The following is a 19509-nucleotide window of genomic DNA, read 5'->3' on the forward strand; positions in this document are numbered from 1 at the left end:
ATGGGTCAGCGGTCTCCTAGTCCATTCTAAAATCCTCCATGGTGCCTTTGTTTTCCCTTTTGTTGTACAGACTATTGTTCTTTCATGCCTCTGTTTGGAAAAAAGAGATCAGTTTCTAACACATGCTACATTGAAAATTATCTCAGGCAGAATTACTTGAGCATAATGGATTCAGGTTTACATGAGAGTCTAGTTCCAGATTTCCCTTATCTAAAGCATTATTCAACACCAAATAAGGTCAACCTGTATTATCAAATGAAAAGTTTATATTCGAGAGTCTGCAATTTCAGTTCATGAGCCCAGTGGTTTTGTTTATAGCACAACAGCAACAACTGCAAAGGAAATTAGCCTGCCTGTCATCCCAACACAGAAATATTTCTGTCCTTCTGGAACGATCAAGATCCATATGGGCTTTTCTTCAAGTGAATGGAAGCAAACCTCAAAAGCATATTTTTTAAAGTTGAGGTATAAAATCTTGTAAAATTTAAACCAAAAATATTTTTTTCGCTTTCTCTCTCCAATAATACTAAAACTCTTGGGCACAGGATTGCCAACTCAGCACTGGGAAACTCCTAGAGATTTGGGGGTGGAGCCTTGGGGTTTGGGGAGGGGAGGGGACAGACCTCAGTGAGGCACAATGCCATAGCATTATCCACTCTACACAGTCCTGCTTGGGCACACATTGAAGTTGATGAGCAGTAGATTCACAACAGACAAAAGGAAATATTGCTGTCATGAGGTGGGTGATTAACACATGGAATACAGCATCACAGGATGCAGTGACGAACTAGGGTTGCCAGGTCCTACCTGGCTGCTGGCAGGGATAGAACTTGCACATGCAAAGTGTGCTGTCATCATCCTGGGCAAGTCACACAGGGGATGCTCTAGCAATTATCCAAATAAGCAACTGGTGGTTGCTGCCACCAAAGCACCGTTTTTAAAAAGAATCAACAAAGTCAGCCAAATCTCCAATGAACAGTCAGAAGCCTTATCTGGTCCTGCTAGACTTGTCCAGGTCCCAGAGAGGGACCCTCCGGTTTTGCAGACTCCTCCCCACCCCAAGAGCCAGTACAATCCCTCTGTTTTGCATTGGTTTCAGAAGTTGTGTGTCTAGTAAAATGGAGTTAACTAAAACCTGATTATGGAATGGACGAAAACTCCACCCCCTAGGTTTCTATCCTTTTGTTTTCCTGTTAGTCTAAGGTGGTTGAAATACAGCAGATTGGTTACATTCAGCAACTCCCATGAATAAATTGCCTTAGTGAGATCCAAAAGTGTGTGCTTGCAAACTATATTTATTTTGGCTGCTTTGTGAGTGTGTGTGGGTGTGCTCATTTTAATTAGTGGAAGCACAGCTGCTAGGGAGTGAGGAAATGAAGACTACAGTCAGGGGAACTGCACTGCTGTATTTTTATTTATTTGTTTTAGGGAATGGGAAAGTAACCTGGCTTCACCCCCAGAGTCTCCAGGCTATACACCCAAAGTCACCAGATATTTTCTGAGTTGGGCTTGGCAACCTTGGGCCTTCCCATTTTCTTTTTTTTTTTTTTAATGTTTAAAGCATGTTTTATTTTAAGCTTTTAAAAAAAAAAACTTCAGTCGTGCTTGTGTCCTTTAAAAAGTTTATATCTATTACCTAATCTTTTTTTACGTGATAAATTTACTTTTATTTCAACATAAAAATATACATAAGAAAGTAAACAAAAACAAACGTACGAACGTACAAACAAATAAGTCCAACACGAAAATTAAAAAAGGAAAAGGAAAAACAACAACACAACAAATACATCAAACAAATACCCATGCACCCAAGGAGTGGAGGGGATCAAGTAAGTTACTGTTACTCCACATCGAAACCTTTGCTTTTAACCCAACTATAAATAGGGTCCCATTCCTCCTGACATTTTTCTACATTTCCATCTTTCAATCTTGTGGACAATAAATCTGATTCGGCAGCTTCCAACAATTTCCCATTTTCTAAAAACACTTGGTGGGCACCAGAAAAGGTGCCCACTGATACCATGTTGTGGACCCCTGAACTAGTTGGACCATTGTCTGATCTAGCACAGCTTCTTTCATGTTCTTAAATTACTGTGCAAAAAAATCCCTCTAAATATGTTAAAGCTTGCTCTGGAAATTACACTGCATTTTGTTGCATGTGACTGCTGTTTGCAGAAAGTTAAGTTTGAATTTCCAAACCACAAATGCACTAAAGTGATAACATTCACATTTGTCAGATGTATTTTGAGTTGCTAGCCCTTCTTTCCCCAGGAACATTCAATTCCGAGTTTTGAGTTAAAATGAATCTTCAGAGCCTATTGGGACAAATAATGATCCACTGAACAATAATTCATAGAAATATCCATTAGGGTAGGAGGAAATCTAGTGTATGAAACCATAGGGAATAGATTCAGTTTGATTTGAATCAAAAGTGGAAATAAACCAAGACAAGTCAAGTATAGAACAGCAGCAAAAGACAGAGTACCTCTAAATCCAGTACTTGTTGAGCCTCTGTACTGGAAAACTCCTGGCGATTGTGTGTGTGTGCACATGTGTGTGTGTGTAGCCTGGGGAGGAGGGGAGGATTTCAAGAGGGACCTCAGTTAGATATAATGCCATGTAGTCCACCCTCCAAAGCAGCCATTTTCTCCAGAGGGGACTGATGTCTGCAGCTTGGAGATGAGTTGTAATTCTAGGAAATCCGCACGTCCCTCCTGAAGGCTGGCATCCTTACAAGGTTATATCTTTTGTGGCTCTTTGTTCTTACAGTCATCACCATTGCATGGAGGATATTTGCTGGGATTCCACATGGCCACTTACAACTGAACAGAAGCACTCTGTGATGGCCTTGATGCAACTAATGAACACAGTAGCAAAAGGAGACGAGAACATTAAAACTTTATTAATGTCATAAAAATTAGTAGATAAACATTGAACAAAATAAATGTAAAAGCATGCCTTTTGTTGGAGTCTGTTATGTTTACAGAGGGAAGGCAGCATGGCATACCCCAGTCTTGTTTGATCCTGGAAGCTTAGTGGGGTTAGTACTTGGAAGAGAGACCAATGAGGAAGACTCTGTAGAGGAATAGAAGGGGAACCACCTTTGCTTCTCACTTGCCTTGAAAGCCCCCTGCTGGGGCTGCCATAAGTTAATACTTGACACATACATTAGGTTCACAGATAATAAAATAGATGCACATCTGGAGAAATTACATTTTGTAACCCTGCATCTGGAATAGGGAATTTATGTGGGAAATTCCTTACTCTAAAAACCTGAAGGTATTGGTCATCATCATATGTTTGAATTACTTAAATCGTACATGTTCCACTCATGCCAGGCTGCCTTGGTTGGCAGTGGCAGTGGTCCATGACATGATGCTTTCCTTCACTAGGTTCTTTCTGCCCATGCAAGATGGTGTATAATGTTGGAAGAATGTGTTCCACTGGGAAGCACTGCAGAAGCAGGAGGAAGGCACAGGATCCAAGCCACTAGTTGTTGTACATTTAATTATATTGGAAACTGTTTTAAGTAGTGTGAAAATCTGAGAATAAATAGGTTAAATAAATATTGTAAATTACTCTTCCCCCAGGAAGGCTCAATTGGAAGGAAGAAAACAGAATATAGACTCATGCAGAGCATTGGTGGGCAGCCTCCTTTGTGGATAGAAATTATGGATGTGTGGTTATGCCCTTTTTGCTTCTTTGTAATGTTGTGTATTGTCATTGAAAGGTTTTCCAGTTTGCCTATTTTTGCTTAGATTATTCCAGTTCATTTGTTTCTTTGCATAGCTGTTATGCCAGTTATACGCTATTTAGGAGGATATTAAGAAAGGCCTGCAGCAGCTGAGGTTCTTCTAGGCTGACTTTTTCCCCTTCTGTATTTAATCTGTGTAGGTTTAGAATAAGCATGAGCTATTGGGTAGAAGCTGAAGAGCAAGAGCCAAAGAGCTCTTGGCCCAGGTCTCACAGCCTGGGACCAATGGAAAAAAGTCAGCTTCCCAGGCAGGGACCATTTTTGTTGGTCTTTTGTAATTTTGAAACTTTTTTTCAGTTTTGTCAGCTATTTTGAATCACTCCAGGGAGAAAAGCAGCCCAAAAATGCTCAAATAAGCAAACATAATATTTAAAATCCTACACATTTAATAGGGAAAATTTTGCTTCACAAAGCAGAAAATGGCATGAAGATCAAAGCTCATAGGTGTAGTTTGCACAAGGGCAAAAGGAGAGATTTTCAAGTCAAACTGCAAGCATAAGAAATTCAAAATAAATCAACCTTACAAGAAATCATGGGTTCAGAGGAGACTGATTTTTCTGCACACTCACAATTATCTTGTAGAATTACAGTGCAGAGTTACTGCAGTTTAAGTCCTTTAAAGTCAATCTGTTTAGACTAGGCTAAATCTGCACAGGAATGCACTACTGTCCTAGTCTGTTGTAAAGTCTCAGACATCATCACAGAGTTACTTTGGATTTCTGTATTATATGAAGGTAAAGTACATTTTACTGTGTACTGTACAGTACAATTTTTTCAACCACTTCTAGTTTGGTGACATTTCTATGATTTTTTTTTTATCAGATATATGGCCATTACTGATCCTCTAAAGCCCAGACTTTCTGCCACTGTTACTAAAGTTGTGATTGCAAGCATATGGATTCTGGCGTTTCTGCTTGCCCTTCCTCAATGTCTCTTTTCAGAGACAGAAGTGATGCCCAGAAGAACTCTGTGCTATGTCAAATGGCCAGGTGGCATCACACAGCGTTTCACGTAAGTGTTTAAAATGCAGTGCGGTTTTGACAGACTTCCCTGTCTCTTCAGAGCGAAAGAACATGGCGTTTAGCAGATGAGCTCAGACCAAAGGGTGTAAGGATCATAAATTAGACCTGAATATGAAGAACGCTCCAGTAGACCTTTCTTTAGGAATGAGAAGAATATGGTATGCAGGTGGTGTATCTTGCTTTTCCTCTTGATTTTAAATCAGTTTCTCTTATTTCACAGATAACTCACCTCTTCAACGTAGGTTCCCTTAGTTCCCAATTATTCCATAATGCCTAACAAATGAAAAGGTTGCATCCAACCATGTTTTCCAATCAATCTCACCCAATTCTTCTCCTTTTTAAAGCCCTTTTCCCATATGGCTTTTGTCTATGCAGGCCCCATGTTCCACAAAATAACCTTTTTGGTTGTCAAAAGGGACACTTCAGCTGCTTACGGATGGGCAGTTGGGGGCACATGGGAGGTGTCCCAAATTGGGCCAGCTCAAAAAGAAGCATCCTAAACTGTCCGCACGATCCCCCACAAGCCGTTCCCATCCCATCTGTGGGGTGACTTGGCGTGATCAGATGGCTGTTGCACACCATCCCTGTAGCTTGGTTTGGGTTTCTTTTTTACATTCATTAATTGGTTATGTGCATGTGTAGTCATGCACCCATGTGCCTATGCACTTGGAATCAATATATTTTAACCAAAAAAACGGAAGCAGCTTGGGGCAGCTTGATGGGTTGCTTTCATGTTCCGACACTAGCGAGGCAACTGGCATGCGGCTAAGAGGACAGGTTGAATACAGAATGGGGGAGGGTGGCAGATGTGCTGGTTTGAATGGGATTTTATAGTCAGTTTCTGAGGCATCTCTGAGTCACTTCAAACTGCCCATCTGTAAGTAGCTTTCCTTTCCTTTTTCATCAGTGGGAAAGCTGGTTGGATCTAACCCTTTCCTCCAATGCTATCATTTCATCCAGTCATTCAGCCACAGCACCTTGCTCTATGTAACTGGCCCCTGCAGAGAGAACAGGAAGTATTTCTGAATGATATATTGAAGTCTCTGAAGCTTCCTATCTTCAATCTAAATTTGATTTCAACAATATAAGAATGAATGAATATCTCTGCTGTATCTCAGTAAGGCTATATCCAAGTCCAGCTGCTTCCCATAATGGCTGTCCAGATGCCTCCTCATCTCTGCTGCTCCCCTACTTCCTTAATAACTCATGTCCAGCTGCTTTGAACATCAGTGTTCAATTTAGTCATCATGACGCAGAGCCATGGATAGGTCTATGCTCTGTGAATGTGTCCAACCTGTTTTAAAGTCATCTTCAGTAATGGTCATCATCACATCTCGGAGCAGGGAATTCCCTAAATTAATGAGGTATTGTGTGTGTAGAAGTACTTACAGATTAATATCCCAAAGTTGATGGTAATTGCAAGTACTCTGGTAAGAAGGGTATTTACTATCTATAAGAATGCTTTCTTCTGCTGCTGTTGCTTCTTCTTTTTGGGAAGGGTAGTCAGATCCAGAACAACCAATTGGTAATTAGAAACAAAAGGATGAGAATTCTTTATTTAATGTATAGCCTTTCCAGTTCCCTTTTCACTAAATATAAGGATGTTGGGGGATGTATTGGGTAGAGGTGTGAGGACTGGGGGTTGGGGGAAGAGTTTAGCATTTCCAATAATATAAAGTTTAACTCAGTATCCAAATGTGCTCTTAGCACTATTGTGACTTGATAAAACCATTGCTGTCCAAATAATATACTTTCTTTCGTTTACAAAAAAGTTCTTTTCTAAATCCAACTTTTATTTTTTCCTAACCCCTCAGAAGGCAAAAATTATGGTATTTGTATTAAGGCAGCATAGGATGAAGCAAGGTGCCATGTCTCTCAAATATTGTGCAAATTTACATTTTTTCAGTAAGTTTAGAATTAGTAGGGAAGTAAATATTGCATATATTTCAGTTTTTCTCCAGTTTTCGTCAACACAATGAAAATATGCACCCCGGTCAATTAGCCTCAGCATACATATCTAGGGTTGTGAAGAAGAAGACATTGGATTTATATTCCGCCCTCCACTCAAGAGTCTCAGAGCGGCTCACAATCTCCTTTATCTCCTTCCCCCACAACAGACACTCTGTGAGGAACACTCCAAACACTCCAATGCCCCAGTGAAACCACATAGCCACCCCTTCCCCAGGGAGCTGGGCTTTTTAAACAATGCAGACAGCAACTTCTGTTGTGACCAGTTCTGACAGTGTGTCAGTTTAATGTTCTTGTGTTACAGGTACCAAGTCATTGTGATTGTATTGGTGTACTGCTTCCCACTGCTTGTCATGGGTATCACTTACACGATCGTTGGAATCAGCCTTTGGGGAGGTGAGATCCCAGGAGATACATCAGACAAGTACCAGGAGCAGTTGAAAGCAAAGAGGAAGGTACTGATCCACTAGATTTTCAGTTGTTTTTGATGAATGGTTGTTATATATTTATTTAGCTCCAAGAAAGGTGCTTGATTGTTAAGGTTGCTAACTTCTGTCTCAAAAAAATATTGGCCACATTGGAATACATGCACACATGATACATGAAGCTGCCTTATACTAAAATCAGACCACTGATCCATCTGCTCAGACTGGCAGCCATTCTCCAGGGTTTCAACAGAGGTCTTCTTAGGGTTGCCAATCCCCAGGTGGGGGCAGGAAATTCCCTGCTTTGGAGGCCCTCCCCCCACTTCAGGGTCATCAAAAAGTGGGGAAGGGAAATGTCTGCTGGGTACTCGATTATTCCCTATGAAAACTGATTCCCATAGGGTATAATGGAGAATTGATCCATGAGTATCTGGGGCTCTGGGGGGCTTTTTTTAGGTAGAGGTACCAACTTTGCATCATAGCATCTGATTACTCTTCTCAAAACACCCTCCAAGTCTGAAAAAGATTGGACTAGGGGGTCCAATTCTATGAACCCCAAAAGAAGGTGCCCATATCCATTAACAATGAAGGAAAGGCATTTAAAAGATTTGCGGTCCCTTTCAATGTGATGGTCAGAACTCCCTTTGAAGTTAAATTATGCTTGTCACAACTGTTATGCTTGTCACAACTGGCTCCATCCCCAAAGTCTCCTGGCTCCACCCCCAAAGTCCCCAGATATTTCTTGAATTGGACTTGGCAACCCTAGGTGTTCCATATCACCTACAACCAGATCTTTTTAACTGGAGATGCTTGTGATTGAACTTGGGACCTGCTGCAGGCCAAGCAGATGCTCTACCACTGAGCCATTGCCCCTCACTAATAGCCAAGATATGGAGTTGAAACAGCTGGACACAGTAGATTCAGGGCAGCACCTAAAGGTTTCTGGAAGCTAAGAGGCAGAGCTGGGGAAGAAAGAAGTGGATCAGCGTCAGAACTTGGGTGGAGACTTGCAAATAATGTGTGGAACCTGGCAGAATCTTGATCTCACCAGTTTCTCAGGGCCCAATATAGCTTCTCTGATAGAACATGGTTTTAAGCAGAATCCATACTGGCCACTTGACAACTTTATGCATCATCCTTACCCTATCTATTATCCTTAGAGTCTTTCACTGCAGTCCTGTATTAAGGAGGCAGTATTATTCCCATTGAACAGACCTGAAGCTGACATTTAGGAACTTACTAGAGCTGCAGTATTTAATGGATTATTTAATTAAATAAACAGTTGAGATTTATGCGAAAACAACAGTTGACTCAACCACAGGCAACTCACTTGAATGTAAATATAGGCAAGCCCAATGTGATGTAAATAAATAAAGATGTGATGTAATGCTTACTGGAGGGGGAAGTTGAGGCACCTGAGCAAATGGAGCTGGAAATGGCAAAAGATGATAATAGTTCCATGGTGCAGACTAGAGAAAATCCAACACAGGAGCTTTGGGACAGCCAACTCCAAGGAGAGAGTAGGTGATTTTTTAAAAAAAGATCAGGCCCAATCTTGGATCTACAAGATTATTATGTAGTTAGCCTCTTACACTTTATCCAAAAGTAAAATTCAGGTGTTGGTGGAAAGTGCTGCCAAGTCTCAGCCTGCTTATGGTGACCCTATTGGTTTTTCAAGGTGGGTTTGCCATTGCCTGCCTCTGCATAGCAACCCTGGACTGCCTTGGTGGTCTCCCGTCCAAGTATTAACTGGGGCCAACCCTGCTTAACTTCCAAGAGCTGATGAGATCAGGCTAGCCTAGAGTGTTGAAGTCAGGACAAATCCATTTATAAATCTGAAATACATTTTGTTCCAGCTGTCCAGCAGCACAGTAAAAGAGTATTTTTTTTTTCCAAATAGAAGATATAAAGGCAATGGCAACATTCAACCAATCTACACTCATCTAGAAACAACTATGCCTAATGTATTAATGGCACAGAAAAAGATGTCAGAGTTTATTAGGTGGTGTATACATTCAAGAGTGCCATGCGTAGGTCATTAGCAGGCACCCATGGAAAAGTTATGTATAGTTTTAGTCATTGCAATGTTTCCTGATATATTCAGTTTATAACTACTAAGATGAAATGTGAGTCCCACAAATTCTTTACAAGGCCATTTTCTGGACTATTGCCACCAAATCCTTTTACGTTAACAAAAGACCTGCTGCTGCTCACAATTTGCCAGGGTCTGATTGAGATGATAATGTGCAAACTCATTTGTTGTGACAGATGTTGTCTGCAGATACCAAATGCATAAGGACATTTATTTAAGAGTATATCTTTGAACAGCTGAACCTGTCACTCTCAACATTTAGGAAAGGGAAGAACCTCATGTAATGATGAAACATGTGCATTACAGCTGTCAGGACTGCTTGTAGAGATGTACTCATCAAAATCCAGCCTGAACTGTGCCCATCTGTGTTAGGTGCCATCAAGTCAATTCTGATTTATGATGGTCCCATGAATTAATGACCTCCAAAATATCCTATCTGCCCATCTGTACATATTGTAAATACTCCAAATTTGAACAAGATTATTTCCGACATTCAGAAGTCATCAGAGACCTTCCAGTTTGGTAGTTACACTGGTTCCTTCCTTCTAGCCTCACTGTCACAGAGAGTGGGAGGTAAGATGAAAAGAGAGAGAGCAATTTAGGAGATGCATCCCCTAATACTACTAACTTCAGTACTTATACAAAAATGAGTCCAGGGTTTTTTTTTACTCTTGCACATCACTTACAGTTTGAGAAGATGAAAAGGAAGACTGATGCTACTGCAAACTGATAAATAATCAGTCCAGTACCTTCATTCCCTAGAAAAATAGATATTCAATAGTCCATCCAATTTTCCAAATTATATTTTAATTAGCATAACACTTAGCATAGCACTGCCAATATTAAGTCTAATTTCTTGTTTTATGCCTAAAATTCTGTTCAGACATCTTTTAAAAATATTTTAATATTAGAATAAACAAAGAACAACATATTCGTAAGTGATCAGTATTCATAAACAACAAACAATTCAACTACACTTCCAAAAAAGAACAGTTCTACATAGTAAAATGACAAAGGTGAGGATAAACATTGTCCATCAAAGCAGTTGACTCAAGGCCATAACAGAGAAATGTTCAATCTATCAATTCAATGCCATATGACTTGAAACATTTTTTAATCTCCATATATTAGAAATGGCCAATAAAACTAAGAACTGTGAGCTTAGTGACCCCCTCCAAGTTGACTTCATTCTAATAGTTTGTAAGTTCAAGCAAAGTCTGTGTATTTCCCCTCCCCCCTAATCTTACTTGCTTGCAAACTGATATGCCCAGGATAGAGAAGGTAGAGAAAAAACTCCCTTTCTCACAATACAAGAACTCATGGACACTCAATGAAATTGCTGAGCAGTCTGGTTAGAACAGATAAAATGAAGTACTTCTTCACCCAAAGGGTGATTAACACATGGAATTCACTGCCACAGGAGGTGGTGGCGGCTACAGGCATAGCCAGCTTCAAGAGGGGATTGGATAAACATATGGAGCAGAGGTCCATCAGTGGCTATTAGCCACAGCATATTGTTGGAACTCTCTGTCTGGGGCAGGTGATGCTCTGTATTCTTGGTGCTTGGGAGGGGCAACAGTGTGAGGACTTCTAGTGTCCTGGCCCTAATGATGGATCTCCTGATGGCACCTCGTTTTCTTGGCCACTGTGGGACAGAGTGTTGGACTGGATGGGTCACTGGCCTGATCCAACACGGCTTCTCTTATGTTCTTAGTGTACAGTGATGATAACAATGCATAATCCAACAATTCAAAATGTGCACATAGTAACATAGAATCATAGAGTTGGAAGGAACCTCCAAGGTCATCTAGTCCAATCCCCTGCACAATGCAGGAAGCTGACAAATACCTCCCCCTAAATTTACAAGATCTTCATTGCTGTCAGATGGCCATCCAGCCTCTGTTTAAAAACCTCCAAGGAAGGAGAGCCCACCACCTCCGGAGGGAATCTGTTCCACTGAGGAACCGCTCTAATGGTCAGGAAGTTCTTCCTAATGTTGAGCCAGAAACTCTTTTGCTTTAATTTCAACCCATTAGTTCTGGTCCTACCTTCTGGGGCCACAGAAAACAATTCCACACCCTCCTCTATATGACAGCCCTTCAAGTACTTGAAGTTGGTGATCATATCACCTCTCAGCTGCCTCCTCTCCAGGCTAAACATGCCCAGCTCCTTCAACCTTTCTTCTCAGGACTTGATCTCCAGACCCCTCACCATCTTCGTCACCCTCCTCTGGACCCATTCCAGCTTGTCTATATCCTTCTTAAAATGTGGTGCCCAAAACTGAACACAATACTCCAGGTGAGGTCTTACCAGAGCAGAGTAAAGCGATACCATCACTTCACATTATCTGAACACTATACTTCTGTTAATATAGCCCAAAATTGCATTCTGTTGATACAGTCCAACATTATTGATAAGTTCTGTCTGCGTCTTTCCTAATTTACGTTTCTCATAATGGACATTGCTGGCATTTCTGTTTAAAAACAATTATAAATGTACATTGGTCACTCAGTGGGGTACTTGTATGGCTTGGCTTTCAAATGAGTTTATTGTTCCTTCTTCCTGCAATAAGCCATAACCATCTTTTTATTTGCATGAACAACAAACTTGTTTTGCACACTACTTTGCATGGCATTAGCCAAACCCATAAAGGACTATGTGATTCTGTGTTTGATTACAAATGGGAAATACTCAGTGGCACCTGCAAGTAAGACAATGTGTGCCCAGGCAAAGCCTAAAAGCCCAAATTAATTGGAACTGTGGTTAATCCTTATTAGCTGCTAGATGCCTGTGAAGAGTTCACATGAGACCTTTTAAGGCACAAGAAACTTTGCCAAGAGAATGGCAACTAAGATAGAAGCCGGCTGGCTGTTTGCAGTTGTGAAGTCCCCCTGAGTGCTTCTTTATCTGGAGCATGACAAAATACAAGAATTAACTTCAGGAAAGGATCTTGAGAACCCTATGACATTTCTGTGAAAGCCGGGTTTAAAACAGTGGGAAACTCTAATTTTTCTTTCACTGTTACACTTAAGTCTAGTTAAGGGTCTGGATTCTGTCTAAAATTTCCATGGGCTAAGGGAATTTTGCTGATTCTTCCATCCTACAGTAACCCAAACTTCTAGGGGAAAGGGATCCCCCAGAACAGCTGGGGAAGATTCTGAAGTCTCTCTTGAGGAGGGGGAAGACACAAAAATTTTGCAGCCATGGAAATTCTAGGCTATATCTGAGCTGTGTTAGAGTTGCCAGTCTCCAGGTAGAGGTTGGGGAAACCTATAACAAGAGATTCCATGAACTTGCTGTGATTGCAGCTGTGCTGGATCCAGCCAACTGCTTCCGATGGAGGAATGTTTAAGCACAGTACTTGTTGCTTCATCTCTCACCCACAGCCTCCCAAGTCATTAAACGGTTGCTTACTGGTGTTAGCTCAAATGATGTTTGTCACCCAGTTGGGAGGAAGTGCCACACACAGTCCAAATATGCTTCCATACCTCCTCAACAGGATGTCTGGAGTTCTGACAGTATTGATCATATGCTCAGCTGTGGTTCCAACCTCTGCAGGCATTAGTCTTACCATCACCCTCACAATGGACCCTAGAATTCTCCTGGAACTACATTCAATCTCCAGACTATAGAGATCATGCCCCCTGGAGGAAATGGCAGCTTTGGAGGGAGGAAGTTCTAAAGTAACATTGCATCCCCATTGAGCTCCCTCCAGTCCCCATTCACTGCACTCCCCCAAATCTCCAAGAATATCCCAAGCCTAGCAATCATTGCACCCCAGTGTGCTAGATATTTATTTACTTTATTTATAATCCACTTTTCTCACTAAGACCCAAGAGAGATTACAGAATACAAAGCAGTGCAACCAGATAACATAAGGCAACCAACAAACAATGCAATTGGACTAGAGTTACAGAATGAGAGAACAGTGTGAACAATAAGCTATCTAAAGCAAGGTATGCTATAATATAAGCCATATAGCAAGCAAGTATCAAGCAATGTAGTAAGGTATCAAGGTATCAAGTAAGGTATCACAAGGTATCAAGCAAAGTAGTAAGCAGGTAATACATATAATAATTATTGCAGATAGATTCAGGTGGGCAGCCATGTTGGTCTGGAGCAATAGAATAATAATAATAATAATAAAATTTTATTTATATCCCACCCTCCCCGCCGAAGCGGGCTCAGGGCGGCTAACAACATACAAAGTTTGAGTCCAATGGCACCTTTAAGACCAACGAAGTTTAATTCTGGGTTTAAGTTTTATATCCAGAATTCAACTTTATTGGTCTTAATGGTGCTACAGAACCGAAACTTTGTTCTAATAATTGTTGCCGTGGCCAACAATCCTATTCCATTACAAGGTGCCCTTGTGGACTGTGCCATGCTAATACTGCTCTAAACTCTTTTGGAAAATGTCCTCCTGAACTTTCCCGTTTGCACATTCTGCAGAATGGTAGAAGTGTGGGACCCTTTCTGACCTCCTCAGGCAACCTATTCCACAAGGTGCATTTTTGCTCTCTGCAACACTCTTTTGAGCTGACAGCTGCAGAGATCCTTGTGCAGAAACCTGGCTAGATCAGAGCATGAATGTACAAGAAATCACTCTTTTCTATTTTGCACTCCAAACATCCAGAAAATGAGAGATTTTTTTTTAAATCTCATCTGTATTCTCATTGGCATCTCAGCATTGAATTAGGGCTGGTTAACTTCCCCATTTCAGCAATCTCACATAACTTGTTCAGCCACATTCCTATCAAAAGCAATGAATCACATTTCCTCCTTCAATGCCATTTGTCACTCACAAATTAGAGATTAATTACATTGCCACCATTTAATTTATGATTTAGAAGTCAGAGTGGGATAAAGTACTACTGATATCTAACTTGGTAATGAATAGAATTCAAGCTGGGGAATTCAGAGACTGCCTCTGTACTTAGACATTTTCTCACTGTTTCTCCAAATGAAATGAACTTTTGTTAAATAACAGAGCTCAAAGTGGAACCTGGGCTTATCCGATAGTCTTCTGAACTACTATTCAGTGGACAAGGTAGGTGAGTAGGAATAGGTGGAACCCTCAGAAAGGTTCAGGAGCTGTGCTCCTGTGAGCTCCTGCTGAATTCAAGGCCTGGTTTGAGCACTGTTCTTCTGCACATCTGCCTTCCTACTGCATTTTCCCAGTTGTGGAGTTAGTTTATTTCAGTTGCAAGATCATGTAACTATACAGAAAAGAAACAAACAGATGTTTTTGCTTCAATGTTAAAATCTCACCAGGAAAAAAAATTGAAAACATCTCAGCAAACTGGCTCATAAACCATTGATCCCCGTGAAATTATTTTTAAATTGACTGTTGTATATTTTTAGTGTTATGGTTGAACATTTTAATGAACTGGCTATTTATTGGTTTGTGGTCAAATTATTGTAACAGGATTTTGAGAGTCTCTTTTGCTGTTGTTTTTGTTAACATCAGGCATCTACTCCTAGAGGATACTTGTTCCAGTTATTCAAAATAAATAAACATATGAATCCTCCAAGTACTGCTGGTTGGTTTGCAGCTCAGACAAGATTGTGTAGATTTTTGGAAATGGCACAAAACACCCATGTTGTGTATAACTTTTGTAGATTTGAACATCGTTTTTTCACTGCTTGGTGTGGATTAAGATTCTGGATACCAGGCTAGTTTCTCTCATAATGTATTAAGGCAAAATCACACTTTATCTTGGCAGGCTCCCAAGCTCACATTTGCTGAATTAACACAAAGGGAAGGGACACTTCCTGGAAAGAAGCAGCAAGGGAAGGGAGGTGCTTCATCCTCCCTTCCCATCCCAACTGTCAACTGCTAAAGCCTCTGTGGGGGCTGTCCCTCCATCAGGCTTCCTTCTGGTTTTGAAGCCTCAGTGGTGGAAAAATTTAGTTAAAATGACCTGAAGCATTCACAGGAAAGAATTGGTGGATGGGAGAAAAAGAGTGGGAAGAATCCTTTTCATATCTCCTCGTTCGTTTTCAGCAAATGTCTCTTCTCCATATTAAAATTATGAGGAATTTTTTAAAAAAAATCTAGTTGGGGGAGGAAAGGTCCCCTGTGCAAGCACCAGTCATTTCTGACTCTGGGGTGATGTTGCTTTCACAATGTTTTCACGGCAGACTTTTTTACATGGTGGTTTGCCATTGTCTTCCCCAGTCATCTACACTTTCACCCCAGCAAGCTGAGTACTCATTTTACCGACCTCAGAAGGATGGAAGGCTGAGTCAACCTCGAGCTGGCTACCTGAAAACCCAGCTTCTGCTGGGGATCGAACTCAGGTCGTGAGCAGAGCTTAGGACTACAGTACTGCAGCTTTAACACTCTGCACCACAGGGACTGCCCAGCTAATGCATACTTCTGCCCTTTGGTTTGGTGTAGTGGTTAAGTGCACAGACTCTTATCTGAGAGACCCGGGTTTGATTCCCCATTCCTCCACATAAGACTGCTGGAGTGACCTTGGATCAGTCATAATTCCTTCAGAGGCTGTTCTGGAAAGAGCAGTTTCTGTCAGAGCTTTCAGCCCCACCCTCACCTACTTCACAGGGTGTCTGTTGTGTGGAGGTGAAGGGATTCATTTTGGTAGTGAAGGGCGGGGTATAAATCCAATCTCCTCCTTCATTTCTAGGGTTACATTTTTAAGGAATCCATGTTAAGAACTTTTAAGGCAAATTTCACTACCAGTGTTCACCAGGAACCTATTACAGAACTTAGTTTCCTTTGGGCTCTGTTTTATAGTTTTTTGATAATGCCTGGGATTTTCACTGGGTCTGCTGAACTATTTTTCCTCTTCACAACAATCCTGGTGTTTGCACTTGTTCACATTGTACAGTTTTCTCTGATTACTCAATTTAATTTTAGTACTAGATTGTGAGTAGATTGCCACTATATTAGGAATATATTCCCCAGCTTTCTTGACTCATCATTATATTTTACATCAGAAAAAACTGTTTATTTTTCTCTCTTGCATTTCATTTGGACATCCATTCCAATTCTGATATTAAAATTTATCAAAACTGTAAAAACATAAAAGTAATCAGTTACTTTTTTTAAAAAAGGAAGTGTTTCATTACAAAATCCTGAAAAAGATAGCTCTTGATAACATCACAGCTTTCTGATTAGACTAGCAATAATCAGTTCTATTCCACTGACTTCATATTATGAGAAAAGATTTCTATTCTATGAGCTCCTAATTCTGAAAGCAAAATATTCTGTTCCATTCACTGTTTTTTTATTCCCAGCTCACACTGATAAACATTGCACTCAGGGTAACAAACATTAGAGCTAAAGGCCTTATTAGGCTGTTTGGATTAGAGCTGGGCATGAACCAGAAAGCCTTCACAAACCTCCCTGGTTAACGAACCAATTCGTTTTGTGAGGTTCATGATGATCTTCTCTCTTTTCTGCTGGGGGCCACTTCCTAAGACCTGCAGACTGGAAGGGGGGATTTGAGATCTTGCCTCCCTCCTTTCTGCTGTAGGTGGCTCCCTGAGGCCAGCAGAATGGAAGAGGCGAGAGATCTTGCAAAAGGCATTTAAAGGAAACATTCTCTTTAAATGGCTTTTTGCAAGAGGGCATTGCACGTGAGTGAAGTCCCAATGGCAAGTTCACTCACTTCCAGGTGAACGTGCCACTTGGACTTCACTTGCATGCAGTGCCTGCTTGCAAAAGTCATGTAAAGGGGATGTTTCTTTTAAATGGCTTTGCAAGTAGGGAAGCAGTGGGAGGGGGGAGCAAAAAGGATTGCTGAAATGAATGCAAGCCATTTCAGCAATCCTTCTAACACCCCCCTGCTTCCCACCACAAACCCCACGAACCTCCAAAAATAATGTGGATGGTTGTGGGAGAGTCATGGGTAGGGTTGGACACTAACCTCAGTTCATGAACCCACATACCAGCCATGTTCACCATGAAATTAGCTTTGTAGTGAGGTTTGTCCCCATCCCTAGTTTGGGAATTATGTCCGTGGTGAGGTCTGTGCCCACCCCTAGTTTGAATTCTCCAATGCTATGATGCTCATATTAAGAATGAGTGATGACTTGCCATTCTTATTAACAATAGAAGTCAGGCACTGTAGACTATACAAAGTACAGGAAAATCAGCACAATTCACAGGAGGAGGGGTATATTACATGTAAAATTAACATTTTGTTGCCAAAAAAGGCATAGACTTGGAATTTTCCTCCAATTCATTTGAGTTTGATAGTCCTTTTTGAGTCTGAGATACTGCTGGCATACTGCATGGTGTCCAAAGCAATTGTGGCTTGAAGCCACATTAGTTTCCATCTGGAATGGATGCCTCCCATCACTCCATCTATAAACAGGGATGTAAATCTATGGGCTGGAGAAGCTAAAGAGATTGGACATGTTAAGACGCAGGATTATCCAGTGCTAATTATGTTCGTTTCTGTGCAAATGGCAGCCAAGCAATCCAATGAGGGATGTTGCTAAGCTGCTTTCTGGCTTTTCTATTGCACCACTGTTTCCAATTCATGGTGCCATGTGTCCTCTCTATGACAGCTGATGCACTGTTTGATTTGCTACCATCATGTTAAGAATTAGAATTCAAGTTGAATGTTGTTGCTCAGCCACCTCTGATCCAAAGTTTCTAGTGACCAGACTCAGGATGATTTGGATGAATCTATTCATCATTCATGGGGAAACATTTTTTTTAAATGATCTGTAAACACTATAACCCTGGCTCAACATTTCATTTATTAAACATCCAGGGAACTGTTGTCTTAGTCCTGTTTTTGTTGGAAAAGACTGTGCTATGAGGCTGAATCTAAAACAGACAGTGGTATTAAAGGGGATGCTGGATACTCTGAGAAGGATGACTCTGTTCGTGGTTGATGGAATCACAACCCACTGAAGTGATTTCATATTTTGAGGTGTTCCTGAATCCACCTGGACCACAATTGGAGGTACAAGTGATACATGTGGTCAGGAGAGACTTCTGTGAATTACAGCTAATGTGGAAGCTGACATATGTAGAGAAAAGCAATCTTGTCACCCTCAGCTATGCCTTTGTATCTTCTTGGAGGGAGCACAGCACATGCTTTACAATTCACAATTTTACAACAACTTTCACTGGTTGTATATTTTAACACACTGGAAACTTTTTTATAGTATTGCACAACCATTCCTAATTTGTGCTAAATAAATGTAAACAACAATAGTTTTGGTGCTTGCAGAACTGATCTGAGGACCGTAACCAAAACACCTGGTGCCAGATAGTGAATGACCTCTCTTCATTTCTGACAAAGGGGGTGCCCAGAGCAAAAGCTTCACAGAAGGACTGTACAGGCTCAGATGGCAGAAGGTGGCCCTTCAGATTTATGGAGTGCAGTTAATATTGCTTGAGATATCTTGAAGGCCTAGAACAAGATAAGCCTCTTCTGATAGTATGGTATCATAAATGATAGCAAATGAGAATATAAAAGAATTCAAGAAATAAAACCTATATAATTCCCTCCCCCAAAAGCTCATAAACCATATATAGCAACCTCATTGTCATTGTTCATATTTTTAAATTTAGGATGCAAAATCAAAAGTATCCTCCTATTTCTTAGGAAAACTGGGGAGGCATTCAAGAGCTGTAGTGAAGCAGTATCACCAGAATCAATGATCATCTTGATTGATGAGTCAGTGTGTCTGCCAAACTGACTCAAAGAACAACCTGTTCATTGAGACGGGGGTAATGGAGTGTAGAAATATAATTTGCTATGAAAATGACTGCATGATGTAGGGCAAACACAATTTCCAACACTACTGGGTATTGATTTCATTCTAAAGATACCAAACTGGATAGAAGCATCAGTATTCTATACGATGTTAAAGAGACAATGTTATCAAGGCCAAATCTAGAACTAGAGCTGAAATGTGTGGTTTGCGATCTAGATCCTCATGGAAACTGAGTTAGAACAGGGACAGGACCTGGAGTAGGATTGTCAACCTCTGAGTTGGGCCTGGAATTCTTCCAAAATTTCAACTGATCTCCAGATTACAGAGGCCAGGTCCCTTGGATAAAATAACAGAAAAGATTGACATATCACTGCTCCCTCCCTTTCCCCAACTTCACTGTCATATGTTCCTAAAAAGAGCCCTGCTGGATTACAGCAGTGGTCCATCTAGTCCAGCACACTGTTTCACACAGCAGGGAACCAGTTCCTCTGGCAGGCCAGCAACAGGGCATAAAGGCTGAAGCTTTCTCCTGATGTTGTCCCT

General features: G+C 40.9%; 1 protein-coding gene across 1 annotated transcript in view; it reads left to right on the forward strand.

Moving 5' to 3' along the window:
• The window catches only part of TACR3 (tachykinin receptor 3), a 50874-nt gene that overhangs the window by 13431 nt on the left and 17934 nt on the right, over positions 1 to 19509 (forward strand). Inside the window, exons 2-3 of the mRNA XM_060247385.1 lie at positions 4577 to 4765; positions 7049 to 7199. Coding sequence (XP_060103368.1) covers positions 4577 to 4765; positions 7049 to 7199 — 340 coding nt within the window. The remainder of the gene's footprint in view (positions 1 to 4576; positions 4766 to 7048; positions 7200 to 19509) is intronic.

Source organism: Heteronotia binoei, chromosome 9 (assembly GCF_032191835.1).
Source record: "Heteronotia binoei isolate CCM8104 ecotype False Entrance Well chromosome 9, APGP_CSIRO_Hbin_v1, whole genome shotgun sequence".
Lineage (NCBI taxonomy): Eukaryota > Metazoa > Chordata > Lepidosauria > Squamata > Gekkonidae > Heteronotia > Heteronotia binoei.